At 43.3% G+C, this 27674-nt stretch overlaps 2 protein-coding genes across 2 annotated transcripts in view; both read left to right on the forward strand.

The window, feature by feature from the left end:
• ABCC9 (ATP binding cassette subfamily C member 9) overlaps window positions 1-11626 on the forward strand; it is a 62236-nt gene extending 50610 nt beyond the window's left edge. The window contains exons 30-37 of the mRNA XM_066568431.1: window positions 1502-1622; window positions 2592-2722; window positions 3304-3382; window positions 5764-5872; window positions 6075-6178; window positions 6901-7034; window positions 7301-7363; window positions 9886-11626. Of these exons, the coding sequence (XP_066424528.1) occupies window positions 1502-1622; window positions 2592-2722; window positions 3304-3382; window positions 5764-5872; window positions 6075-6178; window positions 6901-7034; window positions 7301-7363; window positions 9886-10023 (879 nt within the window). The 3' untranslated portion in view covers window positions 10024-11626. The remainder of the gene's footprint in view (window positions 1-1501; window positions 1623-2591; window positions 2723-3303; window positions 3383-5763; window positions 5873-6074; window positions 6179-6900; window positions 7035-7300; window positions 7364-9885) is intronic.
• Window positions 11627-19746: 8120 nt separating this feature from the next.
• Window positions 19747-27119, forward strand: KCNJ8 (potassium inwardly rectifying channel subfamily J member 8). Its single transcript, XM_066568404.1, has 3 exons — window positions 19747-20139; window positions 20378-20824; window positions 24322-27119. The coding sequence occupies exons 2-3, from the start codon at window positions 20460-20462 to the stop codon at window positions 25220-25222; spliced, it is 1266 nt and encodes a 421-aa protein (XP_066424501.1). The 5' UTR covers window positions 19747-20139; window positions 20378-20459; the 3' UTR covers window positions 25223-27119.
• Window positions 27120-27674: the final 555 nt, after the last annotated feature.

The following is a 27674-nucleotide window of genomic DNA, read 5'->3' on the forward strand; positions in this document are numbered from 1 at the left end:
TTTTTTTTAAATAATTATTCTTTGCAGCTGAGAGAAGGCTGATATTTGGACCTAGATGAGAACAAACTGTTTGTGCTGCGGTTGTGTTTACAGTGGACATCCTGAATTTATTCTCTCCTCTTTTATAAACCCTGCCAACTCCTTTGCACAACTGTGATGAAGCCTGAGGTAATGGGCAGAGTTTTGGGTGCCAGGTTGTGTTATCAAATCTGTCAGATCTAGGATAGCAGCCTGCCATTGCAAGCAGCAATGGTGTTTCATAGTGTTTTGCTTATCTGCAAACTTTCCCATTTCTGTAACTTCCTAACTTAAAAGCTGGACACCAAATAAGCAGGTATCTGAACATAAAGGAGAGAATACCCCATCAAGAACTCTATCTTAAGGATAAAGCAAGCAGCCAAGTCCTCTAAATTAACCACAATTTTTGCTGAATCTCATTGAAAATTATTTACTGTTTGATTACTGCATCAATATTAGGTTAGTGGTAAAAAAGTGAGACTGGGTGATTTATTCTTAATAAAAGCCTTATTTGGCACTCACCAGAAAAAATGGCAAAGCCTTTCTCTGGATACGTTTGTGCATAGGGTGTTTTTATTTTTAAGTTTCTAAAATTTCATTCAGGTACATAAAATATCTCAAGTTTTAAAGATTCTTGTCAGTCAACTCTTCCTAATAAGATCAGTTCTTCTTTTCTACAGAAGCACCTAAATACAGACTTAGGAAACAGATTTACAATTTTCAACCTTAAACAGTAAGTCCTGCCTAGAAAAGAGTTTTTCTAAGCTACTGAGTACTGTTAGAGAACTAATAATCAACTATTATCAACTAAAAGTAATACCTTTACTATTGATTTAACTATTGATAAAATCCTTTTCATTACAAATGAGAATAAAAACCAGGAAGGAAATATTGCTGAACTGATAACACTTTTTTTCCCTCATATATTTCTATGCTAAAAATTTCTCATATTTTCCACAGAGGGAAATGGATTATCTAAATATGTAGAAATGAAATTATCATAAAATCTTTTCAATATATTTGCAAATAGTGAACTTTCTTAATCTTTAGTTGCAGTTTTTGAAAGATTAGAATATACATAGTAGAAAATATTTCCAAACAGCACTTTCAATTCTGATTTTTTTTCTGTTTGTGTGCTTAAAGAAGACACCTTTCAGTGCTGATTATTAGATGTTGAAAACAAGAGATTCCCTCCATCAGTCAGAATTTAGGTACAACTTTTCCATACTTCAACCTTCAAAAAACAAGGTTGAGAATACCAAGCACCAAATTGCTGTCTTAGGGCTAATTGTGTTGGAGTATGACTGGCTTCTTATGGATTTGATGCTGTTGCACTGAGTCTTGAACTGCTGTAATGTTAAAGAGACCCACTGTGTTAAATCAGGCCAAGGATTTTCACAAATGTATCCAACCTTTATTTCCAGATAGGTAGATGAACAGAAAGAAGGCTGAACCCTGTCCTTGTTTTCATTTTGTGATGCAGATAACCAACTACCTGAACTGGGTAGTGAGGAATCTGGCTGATCTGGAAGTGCAGATGGGTGCAGTGAAAAAAGTACACAGCTTCCTGAACATGGAGTCGGAGAACTATGAAGGCTACCTGGGTATTGTTCCTAATCTTTTTGGGGCTTTACACGGTAATGTGAAAGAACGGTAGACTTGGTCATGCAAAATGTACACACCTCTCTGGCCAAAATCTGTTCTCACTGAGGTGTAGGAGCTGCCACTGGTGTGAGTGACAAGGATAGCTAAGAGAAGCTATGAAAATATGTTGTTCACATTGGTCAACGTGAAAAAAAATCCTATCAAATGCCAGGGAGACAGAGCAGGACTCTGTAGTACAATCAAAAATACCACAGTTACAGACGAGATCAGCAAAACATCCATGTAAGTTATTTAGAAAACAAAAATAAGGATAAAAATTAGAAAAGTTACATGCTTCAAAATCTCTGATCTTTCTAGCAGATGGGGACTAAAGATAGGGGTACGTTGCCAAGCAGACCTCAGCAACTCTTCTCTGAGCTGCACATTGGAATTTGTGCTCCACACACTTCAAATTGGCCTTGATTACTATTTCAGAAGTGGTTGAAATGCAAGAAATGGCTCATAGGTCAAGAAGCTTCCCTGGAAAGCCAAGCTCCTTAGTCCAGAGACAAAACCTGCTGTGTATTCACAAATTAGGATGAAACAAGAGCTGTGATAATGTCAACAGCTCATGCTGTGTGGCAGTAACAACTTCCTTCCTCAAGCTGCCCTTCCTGCGCCGGTCACTGACCCAAGGCCACGCTAACGCTGCCCTGACACCGTGTTCTCTGCTCCTTTGGCTTCTCCCTCTTGCAGTGCCAAGAGACACTTCAGTATCTGCCCTCTCTCCCTGCGTGTGGAGATATGGAAGCCAAGTGCCTGCCGGGCAGTTCCCAGCTCAGCCTCCCTTTGGCAGGGAACTGGAGCTCTGTACCTCCAGTGGCTTAAAGGAAGGTGCCCGGGCAGGAGAAAGGGGGAAAGGTGACTGTTGTAAAGGGTGACCCTCTGGCAGCACTCCTTTCAGTTTGTTTTTTCTGTAACTATTTCAGATCCCTCTCAAGTCCCTAAAGACTGGCCCCAGGAGGGGGAAATCAAGATTGAAAATTTGTGTGTTCGTTATGAAAACAACCTGAAGCCTGTTCTGAAGCATGTGAAGGCCTATATCAAACCAGGACAAAAGGTACCATGTCCAGCAATTGCCTATCATCCCCATTCTGGTGCAGATTCTTCATTACTGAGCTTTCCTTTCTGAAGTGCCAGAAGAACAAGATTAACAACTTGCATTATCAGAGATATACATTTACAGTCCTCTCTGAGGTCCCTGGGCACAGATCAAAAACTTACACTGATAAAAGCTTATTCTTGGCTGGGAGCAATTTTTCTTCTGGATATCCCATGTCTTTCCAAGTCCATTTTCCTTGCTTAAAAGTAAGTCTAAATGGCAGATAAATTAGAAGGATATCAGACTGAACTGTGTAAAAACACAAGAGTATCTCACATTTCAGTACAGAGTGTCATTGGCATCCATGTCAAAATGCTGAAATGCCCCCAGGACAAGTCCTCGTGATGAGGGGTGGAAAAGGGGAATATGCTTGCTGTGCTGTTTTGTGTTTTCCCTGGTGTACCACCTGCCTTTGGGAAGGACCTTTCTACTTATCAGCAGCACAATCCAGTGCAGCTTTCCCAAAAGAACTGCAGGTGTAAGTAAGGAGTAAGTGAGTAAGTACTCTGTGAGTAAGTGACACCATCCATTTTTTGCAGGTTGGGATCTGTGGTCGCACTGGTAGTGGCAAGTCCTCTCTATCCTTGGCATTCTTCAGAATGGTGGACATTTTTGATGGTAAGTTTTTTCCATTTTCCCTGGAATATATTGTCATTCCTCAACTGCTACCCCCTTATTTCCTGAGAAGAAGCAAGGAGCCTTTTTGATAGTTTATAGCCTGGTTCTCTGGCTCAGAAGATATTTGATTAGAAATGTTATGCCTAATCCTTCAAAATACAAAGTGCCCTATTGTGAATAGCACTTGTTTCTCCCAGGAAATCTTGTGCACAGATTATATTTCTAATTAAAAAAAAAAAATAAAAAAATTGCATATGGCCTGACAAAACAATATGCAATTTTTGAGACAGAACAAAAAATATGCAACTCTCAAGTGTCTAAATGTTTGCCTAAAGAAAAACTGCATTAACTTATTATAGCTGTCAAAATATTAGCAGAGTAGAAACTAGAACTCAACAAGTCCATTCCCTTGGTTTTTTAATTTATTTTATTATGCTTTCCCATATCTGCAGCAGAATTTGACTCAAGGGTTGGAAATATATTGCTATGTTTTCACTCCTGCAGCATTTACCTGTCCCAGCTAATTGGCATGGACTGCTTTTTAGCATTTATAATACAAATACATGTGTGCTGTTGAGGGAATATGGAAAACTACTATAAAGACATCTTTTTGTTTCAAAAATTGCCATGTTTCTAATTTAGCCATTGTGCTTGGAATGTTTGCCAGAGAAAGCCGAGTAGGATGTGGGAGGATAAATGAATCTGATGCAGCTAATACTTTCTTTTGTTGTGGTTCTGTGCCTATACGTGTCTATGGTCACAGGCTTCTGATTCATGACTGTGATTCCTGGATATACAAATATTCCAAAGAAATAATAACCATGCTTATGGCCAGCTTCAAGTTTTCTTCTATTTAAGTCTTCCTTCTGTATATTTTCTTTGTCTGCTTCTCCTGTATCCCTGAGTTTTCCCAATGGGAACATCTAAGCCTTTTCTAATCAAGCTCTGTTTATCCTTTGTGCACATCCCTGTCCCAGCTGGATCCGTATTTGGCCTCCATGCTGATCCACTTCTGGGTGGGGTGCTGACTCTAATAAAAGTTACATAATAAGATTTCAAGTAACTTTACTAGAGGCAAAATTTCATTCATGCTATTCCTTAGGTCTTCATTATCTCCCTAAACTTTATCTGTCCTATTTTATTTTCCTACTTTTGCTTTGTTCTTTAGTGTTTCCCTTCTCTTGCCTGATGTTCAAACAACCTCCCATTTCTCTTGTGTCTTGCTTGATCACCCCTCAATCCTTTCCCAGTTTCCCAGCTCCTCTCAAATTTAATTTTTCCCTTAGGTTCTCTCATTTCCTCTTTTCTTTGAGCACCCTGGCTTCTATCAAATATGCATTTCCCTATTCCTCAGGCATGCCATATTAATTTTTCCCTCCTTATCCTACCTCATCTTCTGCTAAACCACTCTAATATCCTTGTTTGTGAAGAAAAGGAATTGTTTAAATTTATGCAACCACCAATGTCTCAAGCAGAATCCTATAACCTGATTTGGATTTTTCTGGAGAGTGAAAATAATTGGACTTTGCACCTTACAGATAAAATCTTGATTCTTCTGGCCATATAGTAAAAGCATAAAACTACAATAATAGAAGTAGTCCAGCTAGGGGGGCAATGAAGTCTTCCACTGGAACAGGGTCACAGAGAACAACCTACAAAATGTATCATGACAATGGGAATGACAGAAGGGACACACGTACAAAGCTCTGAATATCCACGTGCCTGCCAGTTCACAGTTAAGTTCTCACTGCTGGGAGAGAGAACTGATGAAATGAATGTTAAGTACATCCCAGCAAGGAGTGCAGCTGCCTAGTGAAGCAATCCACATGAAAACTGCAAAAGTGCCTGATGGAAATAGCCTTTACCATATTCTCATTCAGTTTGCCACGGCCCATCCCTTCCCTATCACCTCCAACCCCCAGTACACATGCATGTATCATGCAAAAGAAATTGTGCTCCTTCTTAAAGGAAATGTCTTCAGCAACTGTTGAATTCAAGGGGAACAAAGAAAGGCACAGCAACCTAAATTGCTCTTGTTCTTGGTTTGTTTGGCTGCAATTGACCCATAATAAACTATCCTTCTGGTGCTATCATTAGTCACACAGAAGGGAAGACACGTAACTTTCTTTAAGGGAGGGTGGAGGGAAGAAAAAGGAAAAGAGCAAGGTGGCAGTGTCGCTAATAATCTGGGACATCCCTGGCTTGTGTAATTAGATACATTCACCTTCCCCATGTGTCTGTCAGGTCTGAGAGCTCACAGAGACAGTGTCCCATCATCTAGAGACCAGCCCAGAGGGGCTGTTCCACCTTTCCACCTGCTACCTGTGGATCACATGTTTTGTGCAATTCCCTCAGGGTGTTCTGTGTGTTGTTTGACACAGGGAGGATAGTGATTGATGGGATAGACATCAGCAAATTGCCTCTGCACACGCTCCGGTCCCGGCTCTCCATCATTCTGCAGGACCCAATCCTGTTCAGTGGCTCCATCCGGTAGGTGTTTGCCATCAGGGGGTGGCAGGCTGTGCAATGGGAGCTGGGGGACAGGAGAAGATGGAACAGCCAAGGAACCTTCCTAGCCCAGCCAAATCCATCTGCACAGCCTGCCAAGTGACACACAATGCCAAGGTTTTAATTTGCAGAAAACCTGAAAGTAATTGCAGTGACAAGACTCCTGTTATGGTTTTCTTTGCAGCTTTAATTTGGATCCCGAATGCAAGTGCACTGATGACAGACTCTGGGAAGCTCTGGAGATTGCTCAGTTGAAGAACATGGTCAAGTCATTGCCAGGAGGCCTTGGTATGTCTGAACCAATGTCTGGATCATGGGCCAATAATGGAATCATGCATGCACACAGATAAACAGATCCACCCCATCCGACACTCTGGATCATCATGTAGGATTGCCAGACACTCTTCATAGTAGAGAATATTTTAATTGAAAAGCTGAATAGTCTGGTTTCCCATGCACTGTGGAAAAATCATGCAACACCTCAGCATCATGGTGTGATTCTTGGGGCTGTCCTGTGCAGGGCCAGGAGCTGGATTTTGGTGATCCTGTGGGCTCCTTCCAACTCAGGATATTTGATGCTTCTATAATCACAGTGGGATAATTACTTAGGAGAAAGAAGAACAATTTTCCTCTTTAGCAGAACCTGGCTCTGCAAGCAGAGCTGTAAACTCTGACAGAGTATTTTTCTTACAATTTCAAATCCATTTCATGAAGGAAACTTCCATATTTATTTCCATATTAAATATATTTCATATTACTAAGATATTACCCTGCAGCCTACCAGATCTTCTAACAATTTGTGCCAACTGTTTGTTTAGTGATATATTTCTCCTTTCCCAAGAGGCTGTGCTCATTTTTCTTGGTATCCCTCCATCCCACTGGTCAGTCAAGGTTATGGTTATTGGCTTTTATGGGGATTTTGCTTGGCCCTGGAGTAGTGCACAAGCAGAGCTCTCAGGGGCAGCATTTCAGAGGTGTTCAGATGTTCACAGGAACTGGTTTTGTTACAGATGCCATGGTCACAGAAGGAGGGGAAAACTTCAGTGTGGGGCAAAGGCAGCTCTTCTGTCTGGCTCGAGCCTTTGTCCGCAAGAGCAGCATCCTCATCATGGATGAAGCCACAGCATCTATTGACATGGCCACAGTGAGTACAGCAATTAGCTAATTAAGGATCTACCAGGAGAAAGGCATCTTCCGTAAGTGTCAGCCACAAAGTGTGAGATCTCTGTAGCAGAAAAAGTTGGCAGTTTTTTTGTTTCTCAGGATAAAATGAAACACTTTAGAGAACCCCTGCTTTCATAGGTGTGACATTTCCCTGCTGGGAAAGAGATAGTGTGGAATATGCTTAAAAACACGTGAATTAGAATGTAACAGGATGAAGTAACTGGAGTGAGCCTTTTCCTCTGACAGGAAAACATCTTGCAGAAGGTTGTGATGACTGCCTTTGCTGACCGCACTGTTGTTACAATAGCGGTAAGTATTAAGCCAGAAAAAGCTCTTTTTTCCTCATTCCTCAGGCAGTTAACCTTGCCCTTCACCAGTTAAACACCATTACATAAAACTAAAGGCATCACAAAATAGAACTAAACTACGAGGCCAGAATATTCCCATGATACCAGAGCAAGTCAGACACCTACTATCAACCTGAAATTTTGCAGTAAATGTCGTCTTGCTATCAAACTAAAACACTTGGATCTGAACAAAGACTTTACAGGGAACTTCAGCATCTGCACTGTCACCAACAAAATTTGAAGTCATTCTCACTAAAAAATTGAAAGCAAATGCATGGTTTGAACCATTACTGAAAGTTGCATCAAAATCTAGGTTTGAATTTTGCCTCTGAAGGCTATGTATGTGTAGTGCTTACAAACACAGCACAAATTTATGAGTTGAGATTTCATAATATTCTTGATGTGGTTTCTCAAGCTGGGTTATCTTTTCTCTCTTTTGGAATAAAAAGCTGGGTTTACAATAAAAGTTTTAAAAACTGGAATTTATGCCTAAAGAGCCTACAGAGGCTAGACAGTGTTAAAGAATAAGATAGATATTTATTAAAAAGGCCTTCAAAGGATACACCTTGAGCAGTACAAGAGCCTGGCCATGGCTCCACCCAAGATGGACATCATGTCACAAGTTTTCACACTTTTATAAGTTTTTTTCCATTTACATATTTGGGTTAATTGTCCAGTAACAGCTTCAGGTTATGCAGTCCCATCCTCCCACACTGCTCTCCTCAATTTGCCATTGTTGGTACTTTTGGGGCCTGAAGCTGCAACAGTGTCCTTGCTTTTCAGTCTGGAAAATGATTGTTTTGTCAGACTAAACTGTGAAGAGAACTAGCTAACACTTTATATGAAGTTCAGAGTTACACACCAAGGCAGTACAGAATTTGGAATATATGAAAGCTAAAACTTAAGGCATCAGAATCAATGGGAATTACCCCCCAGAATAACATGTTTTCAGCTAGGGGTTTATGATGTTCTTTCCCATTTTCCTGCCACTTCCCTATATCCATACATGTTCATACATACACGTGCATAGACATGTGGTGGACACCATTAAGAATATTTCCACCTGTGACAGCAGTGTTAGTCAACAAACAGAGGTTTTTTCCACGAGATAAATACATGTTTCAACAGCTGTTTCATTTGCCTTGTCTGGAATCCTTGTCTGGAATTTGGAGTCCTGTGGTTAGACATTACAGGCAGGCCTCCTGGACTCTTGTCTCAAGCCTGTCATCGAGTAGTTTGTGTCAAGCAAGCCACTTAACCCAGCTCATTTACAATGTGCTCCAAGGTTCTTGGCTGTGTAAATGCTGAAGATTCTGGTGGTGACACTGTTGTCTTTCAGTTCCATGCTTATTTTCCTTCTGGCTAGAATCTCACTTTTCTTTGGCTTTGTCTTTCCAAAGTCAGTGTCTCAAGTGAAACAGCACACATTAATATTTAGCTTTCCTCATGGAGCTGGCTTCATTCCTTCCTTTCCTTGTTCACTGATCTTTCCTTCACCCACCTGTTTTTCTGTTCTTTTTTCCAGCATCGTGTGTCTCACATCTTGGACTCCAATATTGTCCTAGTCCTTTCTGAGGGCTTTCTAGTTGAATGTGACACTGCCTCAAACTTACTCCTCAAAGAGGACGGCCTGTTCACCACTTTGGTGAAGACTCACAAGTAGACTCTCTCAGTCCACACTGTTCACAGGACTTCTGGCTCTTTGGTAGTTATTTTTACCTCTTCAGTTTCCTTTCACTCTGCTTCCTTTCTACTGCACAGCTTCTGAGAGGACAGTGCAAAAAGGTGTTTCTTGTGTGGTTCCTGGGCTTGTTTAATTTCATGACTATTTATGTGGATCATATGTAAATCTTAGACATGCAGCTGACACTGAAACTACCATGTCAAGGGAATCCAACCTATGAAGTGATGTCTGACTTTCAGCCTTTTTAGTGAAATATCACACTTTTAAGAGTTCACCCCATTTATACCTGACCGGCTGTATTTATATGGCCTTGAAATTAAGCTCAAACTGGTTTCAAACCTGTAGCCTATGGGATTAAACTGTTGCCTGGAGTACACTCAAATTAAATCTCAGAGGGATTTACAGAAGGCAATTGCCCAGGAATGCCCTGAGGTAAATGGAGAGCAGACTGCTGGGGTGCAGAGAACAAGGAGCAGAGCAGGATGCTAAGTCACCTGACAGTGCAGCATGCTTCTCATCCCTATTTCCCACAGTGGAAGATGTATTTCAGTGGTGCCATAGGATTTATTCAAACAGCTGTGTTGTCCATAATGGCAAAAAGTGAAGCTCATGCTTAAGTATTTTCAGGCTTGGTGGCAAAGGCTGTAAAGTAATTGAAGATCTCTTCAGGTTAAAGTAAAAGGATCTATTCCAAATATTGCTGCAAACAAGGACAGCCTTTCCCCAATGGGGTTTGCCTTGCATGAGGCCCATTAGAGGAATTATCCAAATGAAAACCTGTTTGCTTTCCTTCGTGGCAGCACCGGGTTCACACCATCCTCACTGCAGACCTGGTCATCGTCATGAAGCGAGGGAACATTCTGGAATACGATACTCCTGAGAACCTGCTTTCCCAGGAAGATGGCATCTTCGCTTCCTTTGTCCGGGCTGACATGTGAACAGCCACACAATGCATTTTAACAGCTTATTTTTAAACAGATGAAATGCAAATATTTTCTACTCAGTGTAACATCACTTTTACCTTTTTGTTTTGTTTTGTTTTTTAGAGCTTCTTTCTTCACACTTCCATCTTTCAAAATAATAAAGCCTATTGCCATATATGTATGCATTGAAGCAATAAAAATGTTACTTTATTCAAAGCTATTAAACTTCACACACACATATACACACATGGAGGGAGAAGTTTTTACTTCCTGAGAATTTGGCATTTTCCTTAGACTTTTTATTGACTTTATTTTTGTTTAAAGAGAGAAAAAGAATGCACTGAATTTATAAACTGCATATGTTATGCTGGAACCAGCAATCAAATCGTGCAGTTTGTCAAGGAAGCAAGAGGTTCCCCAGATGCATTCTGTCCCCAGAGGGAAAAATTAGGAAAAACATCCAAGCCTATAACACTTGGGCCAATCTCCTACATTCCAAAGGCATAAACTTTGCTCTTCAAGTTGTAGTGGAGGGGCAGTGAATAAGAGAAAGGAATTTCATCAGGAATAAGGACATTCTTCCTGTCCTTCACTTTAGTAAGAACACTTCAGTCGTGACAGAACTATTTTCAGTGCAACAATGGTTTATTCGTACAGTCAGTTCTTAAATCCAAATTCATTCTTCCAACTTTCACTAAAGATTCAAATCATCCTATGATTATGCATGCTTTGATAGGCTTATAGAGGAATTTTGTACAGTATCTCAAGACTTTGTATTAAAATTGATCTGAATGTATAAACTTGATATTAGCCAATCCTTTAATCATGTCTACTAAAATATTCTTCTTAAAATGGCATGTAATTAACCAACCACTCATTATTTTATATGTCTTTAGTTCTTCAAGTTCAATTTGGGGACAACTTTTATTTTCCTTTATATATCTATGGCCTACCTCTAAATCAGACCTAGTGCAAGTAGGTGTGATTTTCAAATTATTGCTATATCCTCAAGAATGTAGATGAAGTTAGACACATATTTACATCAGGCAGCTTTGTAAAGGTTGCCTGCACCTGACTTTCACACATAGTTTGATCCTGACCCATGGGCAGTAAACACCCAGGAGTTTCACAGGTATATTTTCAAAGGTACAGCTTGAGAGATCAGCTTCACTGTTAATATTCAAGGTGATTCTTATTCACCTGCTGCTACAACATTTAGGAAGAACACTAAGTGCACTTAAACCTATTTATAGTGCATTAAAATAACATAAGGCACAGCATTTGGCCCTCCCCCCCCCACCCTCCCCAAAAAACCCCCAATAATTTTGGAGAAGTTGTAGGATTTGAAACTGGGCTTTCATTTAGTCTCACAGTGTAAAAAATGATACAGTGGTTTATCTTTTTAAATTGATTTTTGGAAGTTTTTATTTTCTCTGAATTATTGAAAATTAAAGCTGTGTGACACAACTAAACAAAAGATCTCAGTCTTGAACATTTTATGAAGGAAAGTACTTCTGTGATTTCCCTGTCTACTGCTGTGAAAGCATTTTTGTTCTTTTCTGGATTAATGCCCCATGCTGACCTTTGTCATTCAAATGAAATAAATTTTTAAAAAGCAGATGCTTGCAGCAGAAGCACATATTGTTATCGAAATTTCATGGCCAAAAGGCCAAAATTTTTCTTGATTTAATTTAATTGTCTTCAGTGAAAAGATAATTGGATAATTGGATTCTCTGCTGTCAGACTGGGTATAAAGATGAAGCACAAAAAGTTTTGTTGATCTGTGTGTCTTTGATAACAATGCAATCCTGATTTATTTTAAGTGGTGCCAGCCAGTTCAATGAGATCCCTGTTCCCACTGCATTAAAGGGTTGCCATGGGCCTGGGACTGTGTCTTGTAATACTTAAGAGGGGCCAATAATTAGCATCTCTTTTCTCTTAGGTTTGTCCCAGAGCCATTACAGGTGTGAGAAGCACCATCTTTGCCCACCCTCGGCTTTAGAAGTGAACTCTGCTGTTTGAACAGGTGGTAAGAAAATAATAACAGGTGGTAAGAAAAAGATATGTGAGAAAAGGAACACATGATGGGGTGAGAGAACCTCATCATGCTTTATTCGTTTGGAGGGAGGAGTGCAGGAATGTTGGCCTCAGGGTTAGATTCACCACGGCTGCAGCGTTGGGTGACGGCTGCAGTGGGGCCCACTGCTGCCCAGCAAGTTTAAAAGCATAATCCCATTTCTAAAGCATTAATCCTATTGAACATACACAAATCTTACAAGATAACAAACATAAACCACCTGCTGCAGACACAGGAGATCTCCTCCTGTTACAGCTGCTGTCCACATGATGGTACAGACTCCCCAAGGGCTTAGGCTGAACATTTTTTGTGTTTTCCTCTAAAGGAGGAGGGTGATGCCAATGGTTGCACAGCTGTTTTGTTACTGAAAAGGGTGCAGAAGGGATGAAATCTTTGAAACAAATTTCTTTTGATTTCATGTAAAGGTCTGAAGTGTGTCGCATTTGGGAGCAATTTCCTAAGGATGTCACATGCACAGTAAAGGAAATATCAGCTGTAGACTGTTTCTTTCATTCTTGTCACACTGCTTCTTCTGCTTGTAGGCCCTTCTTCTCTTCCATAGCCTCCTTGCTCTTTTTTCTTCACCATCTCCCTGTGTCATAGACCTTTGAGGCTCCTGCTTGTATCTCTGGACGCTCCTTATTCTGCCTATGCCCTCCCACTCCTTCCCAGATGAGCTCCATGCCCTTTGCCCCATTTCTTCTCTCACACAGCTCTGCACTCACTCTCCTTCTCCTTTCCTGTCTTTTTTTCATAACACCCCTGCTCTTCAGGGGGACACTTACTCTAGTGACATCATGTTTTGGGGTTGGTTTGTTTTCTAAGCATTAAACCAAACAAGCTTTCAGTATTGTGACACTGTGCTTCAGAACTATGAAGTTCTGCCTTCTCCAAAGGAGCTTTGAATATTAACACTGGCTATGTGTAAATTTAACTATGGATAGAGGAAAGACACCTCTGTGATAAGTTATAAATAATATTTCTCATTCCATCTGCATTATTTTTCTGTTAACTGTTCCTGGGAGAGAAACAGCAAAGTTGTTGCTGATCACAGAATCACAGAATGGTTTGGGTTGGGAGGAACCTTAAAGCTTCTCTTGTTCCATCCCCTGCCATGGGCAGGGACACCTTCCACTACCCCAAGTTGCTCTGAGCCCCATCCAGCCTGGCCTTGGACACTGCCAGGGATGGGCCAGCCCCAGCTTCTCTGGGCAACCTGTGCCAGGGCCTCACCACCCTCAAAGGGAAGAATTTCTTTCCAATATCCAATCTAAACCTACACTCTTCCAATTTGAAGCAATTCCCCCTCCTCCTACCACTGCACTCCCTCACAGAGTCTCTTCCCATCTTTCCTGCAGGTCCCCTTTAAGTACAGAAATTGGTTGTGCAGCTGCTTGTGGAATCACAGCAATGTTTCTTAACCTTTGGCTTACAACCCATGGGTGTCTTTCCCACTCCTTGAGCCAGGTCTAAGGGCTGTCATGGATCAAACTGCTCCCTTCCTGTATATGGCCTTTCATCAAACTCATCACAGCTCACGATAGCTCATCCCTGCTTCTTCTAAAGTAGAAATATGCCATACAACGTCTACTGAGCCCAAACTTAATCATGCTAGGAAACACTAGAACTTCCCCTGAGCAGTTTGGGATAGCTCTGTTAAGCCAGGGGCATAAGCCAGGCAAAGTCTCTGCAGGGGGAGATCTCTGCTTTGTTAGGCCAAGTGATACATACAAGAGGTATCTTAAGTGCTTATAAGTTCCAGTCTCACTGCAGACCTGAAAAAGCTCTTTATTTGCAGGAGTGTGCCTGCTTTTCCCAGCTGTATGAGTCAGCTGAAAGAATATATTCTCCAACGCTTCTCAAGGACTTGGACAAGCCCCTTTTAGGTTTGTTATAGCAGAACACCTCTGCTATAAATTCATATACCTCCAGAGAACTCAATTAGTACTAACAGGAACATAGCCCAAAGAAGTTTGCATCTCATTATACATAAACCCTCTGCAAAGAGCAATAATATTGAATTGTGTTTTCTTAAAATAGAAATACAATTTCAAATGTGGTCAAGTAGTAAAAACTCCTTGTACAATAAGTTGTTTCATTTAATTGAGTGTGTTCTTTTTGCTTCCCAAAGCAATGGCTGTGCTTTATTGTGTAAAGATGTCAATACATTCACAGGCAATTTTGTTAATGCATCATGAAAAGCTGAAGGAACTCTCACATGAGCATTTTACATGAATGCTTGTAGATATTTTATCAAAAAAATAAATGGAGATATAACACACTTGAGTCAACAACTACCTTTATAAAAAAAGCTGTTGACAGGGGCCATGTCTTTGCTATCATGTTTCCATTATTCAGTGTCAGAAGTTGGAGTATGTTCCCCTTGGAAGCACTATAACCCCATGTCCTCAGTGTGATACTGCCAGTCAAAATCAACTCTAAAATAGCCACTGAAACCACAGTGCCACTTGTAAAAAACTCTCTGGAGCAAATATTCTCCCACTAAATGTGATTAAAAGCAACAATTAACTCTGCATATTTGCATCCTCAAGTAGCATCTTTTGAAAGCTTATTTAAAATCAAAATATGTTATGTAAATTCTCTGATATGAATTCCATGGTGGCATGTGAAGAACTCCTCAGTTTCTTTGGAAACTAAATCCTTTCAGAGGCAAAACTAAGAGACTACTAAGAAAAGTCTGAAAACAAAACTGTAAATCAAATTATTCGTAGCCATGCAAACATCCCAATCATTTCCACATTGGTTTTTCACTGCTCTGTTTTTTCTCCTCTAGAACTGACCTCTGTGCAGAACTGTAGGGAAAGACTATCAGGTATTCAAATGATGAAAAAATTGTTGTGAGGCAGAAGTTTGCTGACTTGTACAAATTAGCAACTTGCTGATGCTGTTTTGTTTTGGCAGCCCAGCTTAAAGTATTGGTTTGAATGAAGCCAAGAAACTTCCAAGTGTAATCTGTCAAGAGAAGAGAGATTTTTAGAAAATGTATTTACTACAGTTACTATTAATTATTCACTATTGATAGCACTTGTCTGCTGCTAGATATTACCCATGGAAACAGAACAGACACTCCTGGCAGGCGTTGCTCATTTCTCTAATATAATATACCACATTCTGAAAACTATAAACAAGCCGTTTTTTAAAATATAATTTTAATTGGTTTCTATTAGGTGTAATTATCATTCATCACGTGCAAGATGCCTCCTTTGATTTACATGGAACATGGGGATTTTCATCCCATGATCTGTTATATAATAATACAGCATCCAGCACACTGCACATTTCAGTGGGCACTGCAATTCATTCCCATGTATGTATATTAGTCTGCTTTATACATAAATACATTACATTGTTATACAACCCTTGGATTAAAGGTATAAGTAAGTAATGAACAGTCCCAGCTAGGACTGCCCAGAAGAGTTCCTCATAGCTATTACCATGACATTTCTTAACTCTCCCTTTAATTTATTTCAGGATTTTCGGGCTATATCCATAAATATCACTTCAATGTGCAGTAAAATATTTAACCATGTAACTAAGGAACTAATGCAGCTTCGTGTAAATGACATGGTCCAGAACCTCCACCCTTCAAGAGCACAGCTACAGACGCCCCAAGGCAGCATATTCTTCCATATTTAATGGTTATATGTGTTTTTATTCTACCAGCCACGTTAGGCCTTCACTCTTTCAGCAATATGACTTCTCCATCAGAGTCAGGAAGGTGGGAGCCTAAGAATCTCTGAGTACTGCAGATTTTCACGGCTGAATCATTCAGATTTGGGGTCATCTATTTCTTCAGGTCCCACCAGAGCATCTGAGATTTGACAGCTTTGAGTTGTCAGATACTGTGTGATAAGATCTGAAGGTGAGACATGGCATCTTTCTTCTGTCATTGGCAAAATCTTAATTTAACCCTGAAAAAGCCAGTGAGCCAGGGAGGGGAAGCACCTAAGGGACACCATGCTCTAGGAACACAGCTAGAGACTCGCTGTAACTGTGTTCAACCCACTTAGAAACTGATTTACAGCCTTCCCGTAAATTATGGCATGGGGAGGCAAGGAAACGGTCCCAAACTGGGGTTGCTCTTCCCCGAGCCTTAGGATAAACTCCAGGAAGAGGCACGTAATGAACAACAAACTTCACTATGCAACTTACACTGGACAAAGGGCACTAGTTACATGTATTCTGATGATAAAAACTATTTCTGTCCTGCTGCTCTTGCATGAAACAGGGGGAGAAAGAGCTAGTTCAGGGTAACAGATGCCCTTAGTTTGCAGTTTCTGCTCTTTCATGTTTGATGGATGTCCTGCCAGCTCATGTAGGGAAGAGTTCACCCACACTGTCCGAATATGGCTTATCAGCTTTGTGTCTCTGTGGAAGCCTCACTCTAAGTACATGACATCTCTGGACGCCTGCAAAGTCATCCTATCTCTAAGCTAAGATTAGAATTTCAAACAAAACTTATTACAAAGCAGGATTTTTTGAAAGGGCTGGACAGAGCTATAATGTGGAAAATTCAGATTCATGTCTAAGTGCACTATTTAATCCTGATTTTAGATAGGCATAATTGTAAAGTGATATTTACCATAATATCAGTAATGCTTGTGGGTGGAGGGGAATGAAACATCAAGAAGGAGACACATGAAGGGTCATAAGAAAACTGGACCTAAAACTGCCATCAATTCTGATCATTTTTTTTCCTGAAAAGGCTGTGTTCACAACACTCAGACACTCTGTTCCTTACCAAATGGGTTAGGAGACGTTTTAGGAGATTTTCCCAGCTATTATTTAAATCTCAGACAGAAGTGTGCATGTGGCAACCATGCAAGTATTTAAAAGGTCAGAGGGGAAGGGTTTTAGTAGTTGTCACTCTCCAGAGCATATTCATAGACTGGAACTTGGAGAAATGGATGCTGTGCTCAGAGTCATGGCTGGAGCTCCTGATCCTCACATCCCTGTGGTCATGACCCAGCAGGCTTCCTCAAAACTCATCTCCAGTAGAAGTGAGGAGGAAGGCATCTCTTCCAGTATTGAACAGGCAGAGAGGAAAAGATAAGCCTTTTTCCTGCAATGTGTGATGGTGGGTCAAAGGATCAGTAACTTTGTTCAGCCACACTGGGGCTGTGCCAGGATATTTGTATGTGTTTGATGGATCCTTTCCTATCTCAGCTACAAGAATTTCAGCCTCTGCATGGTGCCCAGTTAAGGGGGAGGAAACCTCCAGCAGGTTAGTGGGGAACACATGGGCCTGAGAGCTCACAGGGAACTCCTGACAGTGCCAGTGCTGGCAGCAGTTTCTGTTCCACTTGAGTAGCTCAAGGAATGTCACTTCTTGCTCCCACTTGCCCTCAAAGATGGGCTTGATCCATTTTTCCAAACTAGCTGCTAATCTACACACTAACTATATGTCACACAGTTGCACTCACTACCAGCAGAGATGGGGTGGGGAGCACAGCAGCAGCTTGAGCCTGGGTGAGAAGGGATGAGGCTGAAAACAGCCACACACGTGGGTCTATGCTCTGAAGTGGCAAGTAAATAAAACATTTCTTGGTGCTTCTGTGTCCCCGATTATAAAGCTGTGGATTTCAAGAACTTCAGAGTAAACAGTGCAATTGGCCATGTGGCATGAGCTAATTTCTGTCAGAAGCAAAGTCATACAATTCAAGGATCTCATGAAGAAGTGAGGGGTGGGAAGTGTTCCATGCAGTTCCCAGATACTTGTTTTTTTTTTTTTGAGTTGCACCTAACAGCTGTACTGGGGAACGCCAGTCTTGTTTCTAGCCCTAGAACAGAACAAATACTTCACAGGAGCTAAATGGGAGAAGGGCAGAGGAAGAGAATAAGGAAAAAGGAAAAAAGGGAAAATGGAAAAAGGGAAAGGGAACTGGTACTAAACCAATAGTTGCAGCTAAGTGAGATGCACTTTTGGGGCTGCATGAAACAAATGAGGCAGCCCCTCTAGAGCTGTCTCTGCCACCTCATTCACAGAAGGGTAATTTCCCAAGCTCTCCAAGCCCAGCCCATGAAGTGCCATACACCAACAATGCTGGCCCTGCAGATACCCACCAAGTGATTTTATGTGTTTGTACTCAGAGTCTGGTTAAAATCTAAAGGCATTTGGCTTAGACCCTGATTTTTCAGCATCCCATCTGCCTAAAGTTAATTTCACACATAAATATTTAGCTAATTGCCTAATATGACTGGGGCTTTGTGTCTGTCTCTCCTCTGGCTACTGGCTATATGGTATTAGCAAAGGCCAGTGCTGGAGAAGTTTCCAGGAACCACTCATCTATTTAAAGTTGAGCATGTGCATGTGTTCAGCAGGGTGGATATCTTCAAGCTGAGGATTACACTGCCTGTCAAATGTGCCTTCTCAGTTTTTCCACGCCTGAGTATGCTTAAAACCTTCCTGATTGCACCAGGCCTGTCAAGCTTTTCCCTAGTTTACAGAGAGGAGTGAGGTATTTTGTTCTGTAGAAATTTTATACCCTAGAGGTGATTCACTTGAGTGATACACAGAAAAGTTTGGAACCTCCCTACTGCACACACACACGTACACACACACACACACTCTCTCACACTACTTGGATACAAGGGAGTTAATCTGACAAAATCTCTGGACTTTCCTTCATTAAAATCTGAATGTAGATATTTTCATAAAGTTGATGCACTGCTTATTCTCTCCATTACAAACCCTAAGACTTCAGGACAAAAAAAACCAAAAAACCAAAAAAAAAACCAAAAAAAAAACAAAACAAAAAAAAAAACAACAACCAAAAAACCTGTGATTTCCAAGAATGCAAGTTTCCAAAGTTTCCATTTAACAAAAGGGCCAAAATTGTTAACCTCAACCAGTGGGAAAGAGAAAGAACTTCAGGGATTTCACTGGAGAGGTGGAGGAGAGATTGTTATTGTACATCATTCTTCCTACCCATCCCAAATACCAATCCTCATCAGCCAGTGCCCATTTCCCAGCTGAACATTACAACGGGCCTGACGCTGCTCAGCAAGAGCTGTGACCCGTGAAATGTTTTCCTTCCCTTCTTGCAGAGACAGGTAATTAAGTTTATCCAAAGCTGCAAAGGTCATGAGATTCTGGCTTTGGTCCCCCAAACACTTACGCACAAGCCTCGCTTCCTCTGCCTCAGCCAGATTCGAGGGAAGATAAAGCTAGGAAGGCACAACTCGGCTTGTCGGGGGAAGCAGGCAGATCTGTGTAACTAGCACAGACCAGCAGCGTTAGCACCTCGTCCTGCGCAGCGCAGTGAGCGTGCGCCCGTGCTCCGCATCCCGACCGCTGCTCCGAGCCCCGGCCCCGCATCCCGAGCCCGAGCCCCGCATCCCCAGCCCGAGCCCCGCATCCCCAGCCCGAGCTCCGCATCCCCAGCCCGAGCTCCGCATCCCCAGCCCGAGCTCCGCATCCCCAGCCCGAGCCCCGGCCCAGGCCCTCTGCGCATTTCCCCGAGCCCGAGCCTCGCTCCGCCCGCCCCGCTCCGCCCGGCCCGGCCGCGTCCCGCCCCGTTCTGCGGTGAGTGGCGGCCGGGGGCGGGGGGACCCTGCGAGGCGCCAGGGGGGGTCAGGCAGCCCTGCCCTCCCCCGGTGGGACGGGCCAGCCGGGGAGCCGGGCTTTCCGTGCGTTTGTTCTGTCACCCGTTTGGGGACAAAGTTTGGGAATAAAGGGAGGGTTTCCCCGCCTGATCCCGGAAGGGAAGGAGAGCTGCGAGGGAAAATGCGACCGCTTGCTCCGAGGAGTCCCGTTCCCTGCCTGCCGCACCTCCAGCTCAGTTCCTTCTTGTGATGCTCTAGGGGGACGAGGCAGGGGCTCCCCACAGGCTGCTGGATGAGCTGCGGGGCTGCAACCGTAAGGAGGGAGTCTCCTCGCGTCTCCGCAGACTAACTTCGGCTCTAACCACAGACGTCTGATTCTTCAGGTCCTGAAGGATGCGAATAACATAGTGCTTCGTGTTCCGGTCCCCATCTGAGCACTGCTGTCTCCCGGAGAAACAGCCTGAGGAACCGAGCTGATGTCTGTCACGGTACTTTACAGCGACTTTGTGAGACTGCTGTGCACCCTCCCTTCATGCAAGGAGTCTCCAAATAGCATCTTTCATATCTGCTACGAGCTGATACCGACTGCTCATATAAAAATGGTGGTCTGAGAGAGAGAGGGCACTGTAGAACCAGCATTTAATGTAGTGGGGTTTGGCAGGGGGTACCTTAATCGGGGCTTCTTGCACAGGTGACAACTCTGACCAAGTTCACTCTTTTTTGCAGGGTAAAGCAAGCCCTGCAGATACTTGCTAGAGGGACCACCCCCCATTTTGCATCTTGCTGAGTGGACTATGGTGGCAGGAGGATGTTGGCTCGCAAGAGTATCATCCCTGAAGAGTATGTGCTGGCACGGATCGCTGCCGAGAACCTGCGCAAGCCGCGCATCCGCGACCGCCCGCGCAAGGCCCGCTTCATCGCCAAGAACGGCGCCTGCAACCTGGCCCACAAGAACATCCGCGAGCAGGGACGATTCCTGCAGGATATCTTCACCACCCTGGTGGACCTGAAGTGGCGTCATACTCTGGTCATCTTTACCATGTCCTTCCTGTGCAGCTGGCTGCTGTTTGCCATGATGTGGTGGCTGGTGGCCTTTGCCCATGGCGACATGGACCCGAGCACAGAAAACCCTTCGAACAGCACAAAGTGGACGCCGTGCGTGACGTGTGTCAGGTAGAGTTTGGTGGGATGAAGAAAGGGCGGGGACAGAGCTGCCAGCTGTCCTGGCATTGTCTGAAGTGCAGCTTTTGGTTTACATGAACTGTTGGGTTTGGTTGAGACAGTTGAAAAGTGCAGTGTTTTCCTCTAGATTGCGTAAATTCAGCAAGCCTCCCGGGCTTGGAAAATACTGTACTGTAGATGTCTTTGATTCCTTACAGGATCTGAAAGAGAGGGAGACCTGCTGCTTTTCATGTGTCTCCACATTCTGTGGGTAACTCGATTGCCTGTCGAGATAAGAGCCTGCTGCAAGAGTGGGTATGTGTTATATGTATTGTAACGTTGTCTATGGCAGCGGGAGCATCCCCAGCGCCACGTCGGCCAGAGGCACTCCCTCTGAGAGGCAGGGAACCAGCCCTGGGTGTCAGGCAGGGCACCAGTCAGAGGTGCCAGGAAATGTGTCACTTAGAACAAAACTGAGTGTTTCGAGATGACTCTCCTTAGAGTGTTAAATATGTGGGGCTTCAAAATATCTTGGTGAATCCATAGGCCAGAAGTTGGACAGAGGAACACTTTCCACACCATGCATTTGTGTCAGACAGTGAAAGCTTAAGGGGTGACTGGATTAAATATCACCTGTTGAAGTGTCCCCAAAGCCATGACAATTGTCAGGGCACTGATAAGCTGACACAAACATACATGGAAGAGAAGACTGTGGATTAGAGGTGGGGTAAACTGTAAGATAACTTAAGGATCTCATCAATTAAATCTGCTTTTTTAACATTAGTTTTTTAGATAGAACCTGGTGGTTCTGTACCACCAGGCTGCCCCAGATCATCTGCCTGTATACATTGCTGTCCTGAGAGGGTCTGGGTGTTGCAGGGTGCTCTGAGATATCAGTGAATCCACTTCCCTTTTCTCCCTTCTCCCAGAAAGTTTTGAGGTACCTCACCAAGTCTGAAGGGACTTTGTATCTGGCTCATGAGGTAGCAGAGATTTAATTCAGATTTAATTTAGCAAAAAGAACAGTTTTTTTGCTAAATGGGGATTTTCCAAGGTAAAAGAAGAGGGGATTTTCCCAAGCTTCCCTTCACCAAGCTAGGGGGAATTGGAGTAGGAGTTGCTGTCTTGTTTCTTTTCTGATGTCTGGCCACAAGCAGTGTCCTCTGAAATGAGATGTCATGACCCAGCTTGCACCCGCAGGAGCGTTACCCCCGGCATTTCTGGGATTTGTGGGATCTGTCCAACTAGAATTAGTGAACAGCTACAACCCTGCAGCTCTCCAGGGTCAGCTGAGGGGACATCCTGTGTGTGGCTGGCAGCTTCCTCAGTGTGGCTGCTGTGTCACCCTGCAGATCCTGAGCTGGGGGTGAGGGGCTTCATGCCACTGGGGCCAGGCACATCCACAGCCAGGACTCTGCCCCTGTTCTCTCTCCATAGCTGCCTGTGGATCTTCCAGGATGTCTGCTTGGTAACAAAATGAATGAATCAATACAATTTCAGGTTTAGCCCATGCCGAAGAACACACACCCCTCCCTCATGGGGTGTCCAGGCAACAGCTGCTCCAGTGCCCATATCCAAGCCATGAGAAATCTCTTCCTTTCCTAGGGAAATCTGGTGACCACTTTGGTCAAAGTCATGAAGTAATGATGTGATTGCTGACAGCTTTAAGAATGGCAAGGTTTTGGGTGTAAAATACTATTGGAATGCCAAAATCATGACAAAAAATTTTTAGCCTACTTCCCTGAGGTTTAGGCCCACGGATATTTCAGGAGAGCTTCTTGGGTGGGTGCCATTACCTATTTACAGGAAAACCTGGCTCTGGAAATTTTAACCAGTGCCTAGAGCTTGCACAGCCCTTTCATTTTATGAAGTACTGTAGAAATTTCTAAGCCTCACATCTCTTTGCCACAGAAAGCAAACATTATCCAAAATGGAAAGCTGCTACACAGCTCTGAGGGGAAGGACCTGGGAACAGTGTGATTTGCACTTTCTCTCTCCCATTTCACATGGTTAAAATGCTTTCCAAACTTGCTCTTTCACTTACTTCCACTGTTAAAAAGATGGATTTTTTTTTTCTTTTTTTAAAGAAAGGTGTTGCTAAGGGAAGTCAGACTACTTACTGGACAGAGTTTTAAGCTAAATTAAGCTGACTGAAATTGAATCCAGAAGCTGCATTCTGCATATAACTGAATATTCATAATTATAAGAAATCATTCCATAGATTCTATTAAGTAACTCCTTCGTCCCTGATTTCTTCAGAGTGAAATACAAAATAAACCCCCTCAATACAAAGGAATTTGTTAATGATTAAGAATAGAAAAGGCAAAATAAGAAAGTTATTTCAAAGATACGTGTGCAGAGACTGGCTGGTTTTCTCGAAGATGGACTTTCTTATTGCCCAGAAAATTATTCTTGATATTGCCTATGCTATTTAAATGTGTCTTTGACACCCCAGTGAAAATATGGCTAGAAAAGAAAAAAAAAATTTAAAAACAGATTAATTGAAAAGCAAAGCAAAGCCAATGAATTATTTAGACCCATCTTCATGGCCAGGATATATTTTCTACTGGTATGGCCCTGTTAAGCATTGGATGCTTCATTTTTATTGTATTGCACTGGAAGGATGTATCTGGAAGAAATAAAAGAAAAAATTAAATATAAAAGGAAGTTAAGGACCCTGATATATAGAGGGGATATGACTTTGTGGCTACTATAAATAATGTATTTTGGGAAGTTTGTGGGCAGCATTTGCTGATGTCCAGCACCATAGTGTTTTAGGGTATTTAACTTAAACCCACACTTCTATATCCCACTTCTGTGTTGAAATTTTCCAGCTGGTCTTGCCCTGGCAGTGAGCTGAACCCAAGCCCTGGGTCACAGCACTGTCCTGCTGCCAGGGTGTGCAGGGGACACCTGGGGGCCACTGGCCTCTCTCTGCAGCCTCATCCTGCTCACTCACAAGGCGAGCAAAGGTTTGGGAAGTGTCACAAATCTGGGAAAGCCCCTTTTCCTCCACCAGGAAATTCTGGGTCACGATTCAGGTAGCATGAGTGAAGTGCTGCAGTTTTCCCTGTTTCCTTTCCCTGCACAGGCTGGTGGAAGGATCTCAGTGTGCCAGCTGATTGCCCATGCTTCCCAAAACTACCTCTCTCTACCAAGGGCTTCATGAGATGGACAAGGTGGAAAGCCTAGCTGTTCCAGAGCTGTTCACTAAGCCAATGGGCAGCCTGTGCTCCTGGACAGAGATTCCGTGAGCTGCTCAGGGTCACCCAGATGGTCTTTGAGGAGCCCAGGCTCTGAGGTCTCTGCTGCCACCGTTAGACACTACACCAGCCACACGAATCTGAGCCACCAAGCATGCAATGCTTTGGCTGGTGTTAACAGAAGGCTTATGTGTACTAGAGCCATACAAACATGACCTTAAGTTTGTTTCTGGAAGTACATGTTAACAGCTTCTCAGTGTGTGCTCCGTGTCCTGAGAGTTAACTGGGTGCAATCTTCCCCTACAGGTCTTTCACCTCCGCTTTCCTGTTCTCCATCGAAGTCCAGGTGACCATTGGCTTTGGGGGCAGGATGATGACCGAGGAGTGTCCCCTGGCCATCACTGTTCTGATCCTGCAGAACATTGTGGGGCTGATCATCAACGCCGTCATGCTGGGCTGCATCTTCATGAAGACGGCGCAGGCTCACCGGCGGGCCGAGACGCTGATCTTCAGCCGGCAGGCGGTCATCGCTGTCCGCAATGGCAAGCTCTGCTTCATGTTCCGTGTGGGGGACCTGAGGAAGAGCATGATCATCAGCGCCTCAGTGAGAATCCAGGTTGTGAGGAAGACCATGACCCCTGAAGGAGAAGTCATACCCATTCACCAGGTGGATATCCCTGTGGATAACCCCATTGAAAGCAACAACATTTTCCTGGTGGCTCCCTTGATCATTTGTCATGTCATTGACAAGCGGAGTCCTCTTTATGATATCTCTGCTTCCGACCTGGCGCTCCAGGACCTGGAGCTCATTGTGATACTGGAAGGGGTTGTAGAAACCACGGGCATCACAACACAGGCGAGAACCTCCTACGTGGCAGAGGAGATCCTGTGGGGTCACCGCTTTGTGCCCATTGTCACCGAGGAGGAAGGTGTGTACGCTGTCGACTACTCCAAGTTTGGCAACACTGTCAAAGTGGCTGCACCACGCTGCAGTGCCCGGGAGCTTGATGAGAAGCCCTCCATCCTCATCCAGACCCTGCAGAAGAGCGAGCTGTCCCACCAAAACTCCCTGAGGAAGCGCAACTCCATGAGGAGAAACAACTCCATTCGGAGGAGCAACTCCATGCGGAGAACCAACTCCTCGCTCATCGTGCCCAAAGTGCAGTTTATCACACCCGAGGGGAGCCAGAGTGCCTCAGAAACGTGATGCACAGCTTTGTGCTAGGGCACTGGGGTTCAGAAGGAGGAGGCACCTGTGGTGTTTTCCTTCAATTTCCTTTTACTTAAGAAAACAAGAACACAATGCAGAAGAGAACCGTGCAAGAACTATTTATTCCATTACTTACTGAAAGCACCACCTAATGGCATTAGAAAACAGCTTAGCACCTAGTGTATGAATTAATAAAAAATGGCACGTACACTAAAGAAAACACACTTCACCCATGTAATATAATGCGTATTTATACTTGTTTTAGTGGCATGCTGATTTTTTTAATCGTATTTTTCTTATCAAAGATCTCTTTATTACCTTCTGCTGGCTGTCACAAAATGTGGGGCTTTCCTACGCGAGTGCTTCACAAAACTTCTATAGTCAACAGCTCCCATGGATTTGTGCATGACATTTGGATATTGATCTTTTTGTGTGAATTCCTTGTTCTCTTAAAGGGAGTAACTAAATTCCTCAAGGATTTCACTGGAGAAGAGTGACCATTTCATCTTTGGTTTCCCAGGCTTTTTCTTTTTTGTTGGTTTGTGGCAAAGGCATTTTGAGAGCAAATTCAGGTCAGGTGTTGTGACCTATCCATCCCACAGGAAAGCTGGTGTCACTCCAGGCAGGAAACCCAGCAAAATGACGGAGTGCCGCTCTTCTTCTCAGGGTGAAATACTTGGCTGCGGGACAACACACATCTTAGATTAGCTGTAGGCCAAGCTGAGAAATCCCAGTCCTCCTGGCTGCCACCTGGGCATTTGTTTCACTGAAATTATTCAAGCTGGAAAAAGAAGATGCCTCTTTAACATTCTCATCATGACAGAAGACCAAATACTGTTTTCCTCTCTCTGATAGATTCATACATGAAGGAAACACATGTATTTGTTTCACTTACTTTTCATAGGATTAAGTCTGCATCATCCAGAAGAAGGTTATTTTTTGCCAGTGGGAACTCATGAATGAGAATGAGAGGGAAGCCTGCCAATAATATTAGAGATAGCATTTTCAAAACCATCTGAATGCTTTTCAGGAGGACTTGTATGCTGCTGCTGAATTCCTGGGTTTTTAGCAGTGCCTCACCTGTGTTTTTATATAATCTGGCACTGAGAATTGGTGGGAAGAAGCTTTCCTCTTCAAATTAAAATTGGCATTTCTTACTTGGAGCCTTCCCAAAAATATCATCACACATTTTTCTACAGGAATACATAAAAGTAAGACAACTAATTCTGTCACATTTGGTAGCCTAAATTGATACATGTTTTTTCCCATGTGAGTAAGCATCACTATGGACAAATTCCTGTTCAACTGTCTTGCAGAAATTGTTTTATGTCTGTGGGTCGAGAGAATTACTATCCTTGTTCTGACCCTCCAAGCCACTCAAACATTTAAATGTTTGCTTTTTTCTCTATGGTAAAACAGTCAAAGCTGGATTCTCATTCTTTTTGAAGGAGCTCATCAGCAATTTTTGGATGGATGGTTTCAGGCTTCATGAGGTGTTGGATGGTGGCATGGAGGGGTATTGCTCTGAGGTGTGGACTCCCTGCATTTGGAACAGATGTTCTTCAGAACAAAAACTGACAAAATACTTCATCTGAAGCAGCAGAGGAAATTGAAGTTTCTGCTGAAATCATTCATTCCCTGGCCTGCCCATTAATGTTCTGGAAGGGTGGATGGTGAACATCTGGAGAAGTTAATCTGTCCCTGGTATGTCCAAACTATGATCAGCTGCAGCTTCCAAGAACAGTCAGAGTGAAACACTATATTACAATTTGTCTCTGTCCTCCATTTCCAGGACTGTGAACTTCTCTGAGGCTCTCTGTTGGATACATGGTTAAGTCAGATGCTGTGCAAAAGCAGGTTTTATACAAAATAATAATAAAAAGAGTTACAATAATCTCTTGGTTTGAAAGACAGGTGTCTGCCGTGGAAGGTGGGAACCTCCCTTGGAATGGAAAAAAATATGATCCCCTTCCCTCTGAATTATTACAACTTTGAAATTAAGGGGCTTTCAGACAAAGATATGTGAAAAGGAATAACAGTTCTTTACTAGTCTGTGTAGCAAGGCAAACAAACAACAGCAGCAACACGGACAGAACCCGGAGCGCACCCGCAGTGGCTCAGCCGCGGTGCTCTCCCCTTCGCTGCAGTTCCGGTCACGGCCAGCGGGGGCGCTGCTGGCTCCCGGCCGGGCAGGGCAGGTGCGATCATTCCTGCAGGGGGCGCTGTGTGCGAGCTCAGCCGCGTCTCCCTCACGCGGTAATGGCAACGGGCTGGGTGGTGAAAATGGGCCTTAGCAGGGACCGGGGGGCAGCGGCTGGGACAGCAGGGATGAGCAGACACCAGAGCAGCCAAGGAAATGTATCAGAAACTCCACAGCTGTAGCAGGTGTCATGGCAGGCAGGGGTGCTGGGTTAGAGTGTAGAGGAGAAAGCAGTGGGACTGGGCAGCA

Source organism: Molothrus aeneus, chromosome 32, assembly GCF_037042795.1.
Source record: "Molothrus aeneus isolate 106 chromosome 32, BPBGC_Maene_1.0, whole genome shotgun sequence".
NCBI classification, from domain to species: domain Eukaryota; kingdom Metazoa; phylum Chordata; class Aves; order Passeriformes; family Icteridae; genus Molothrus; species Molothrus aeneus.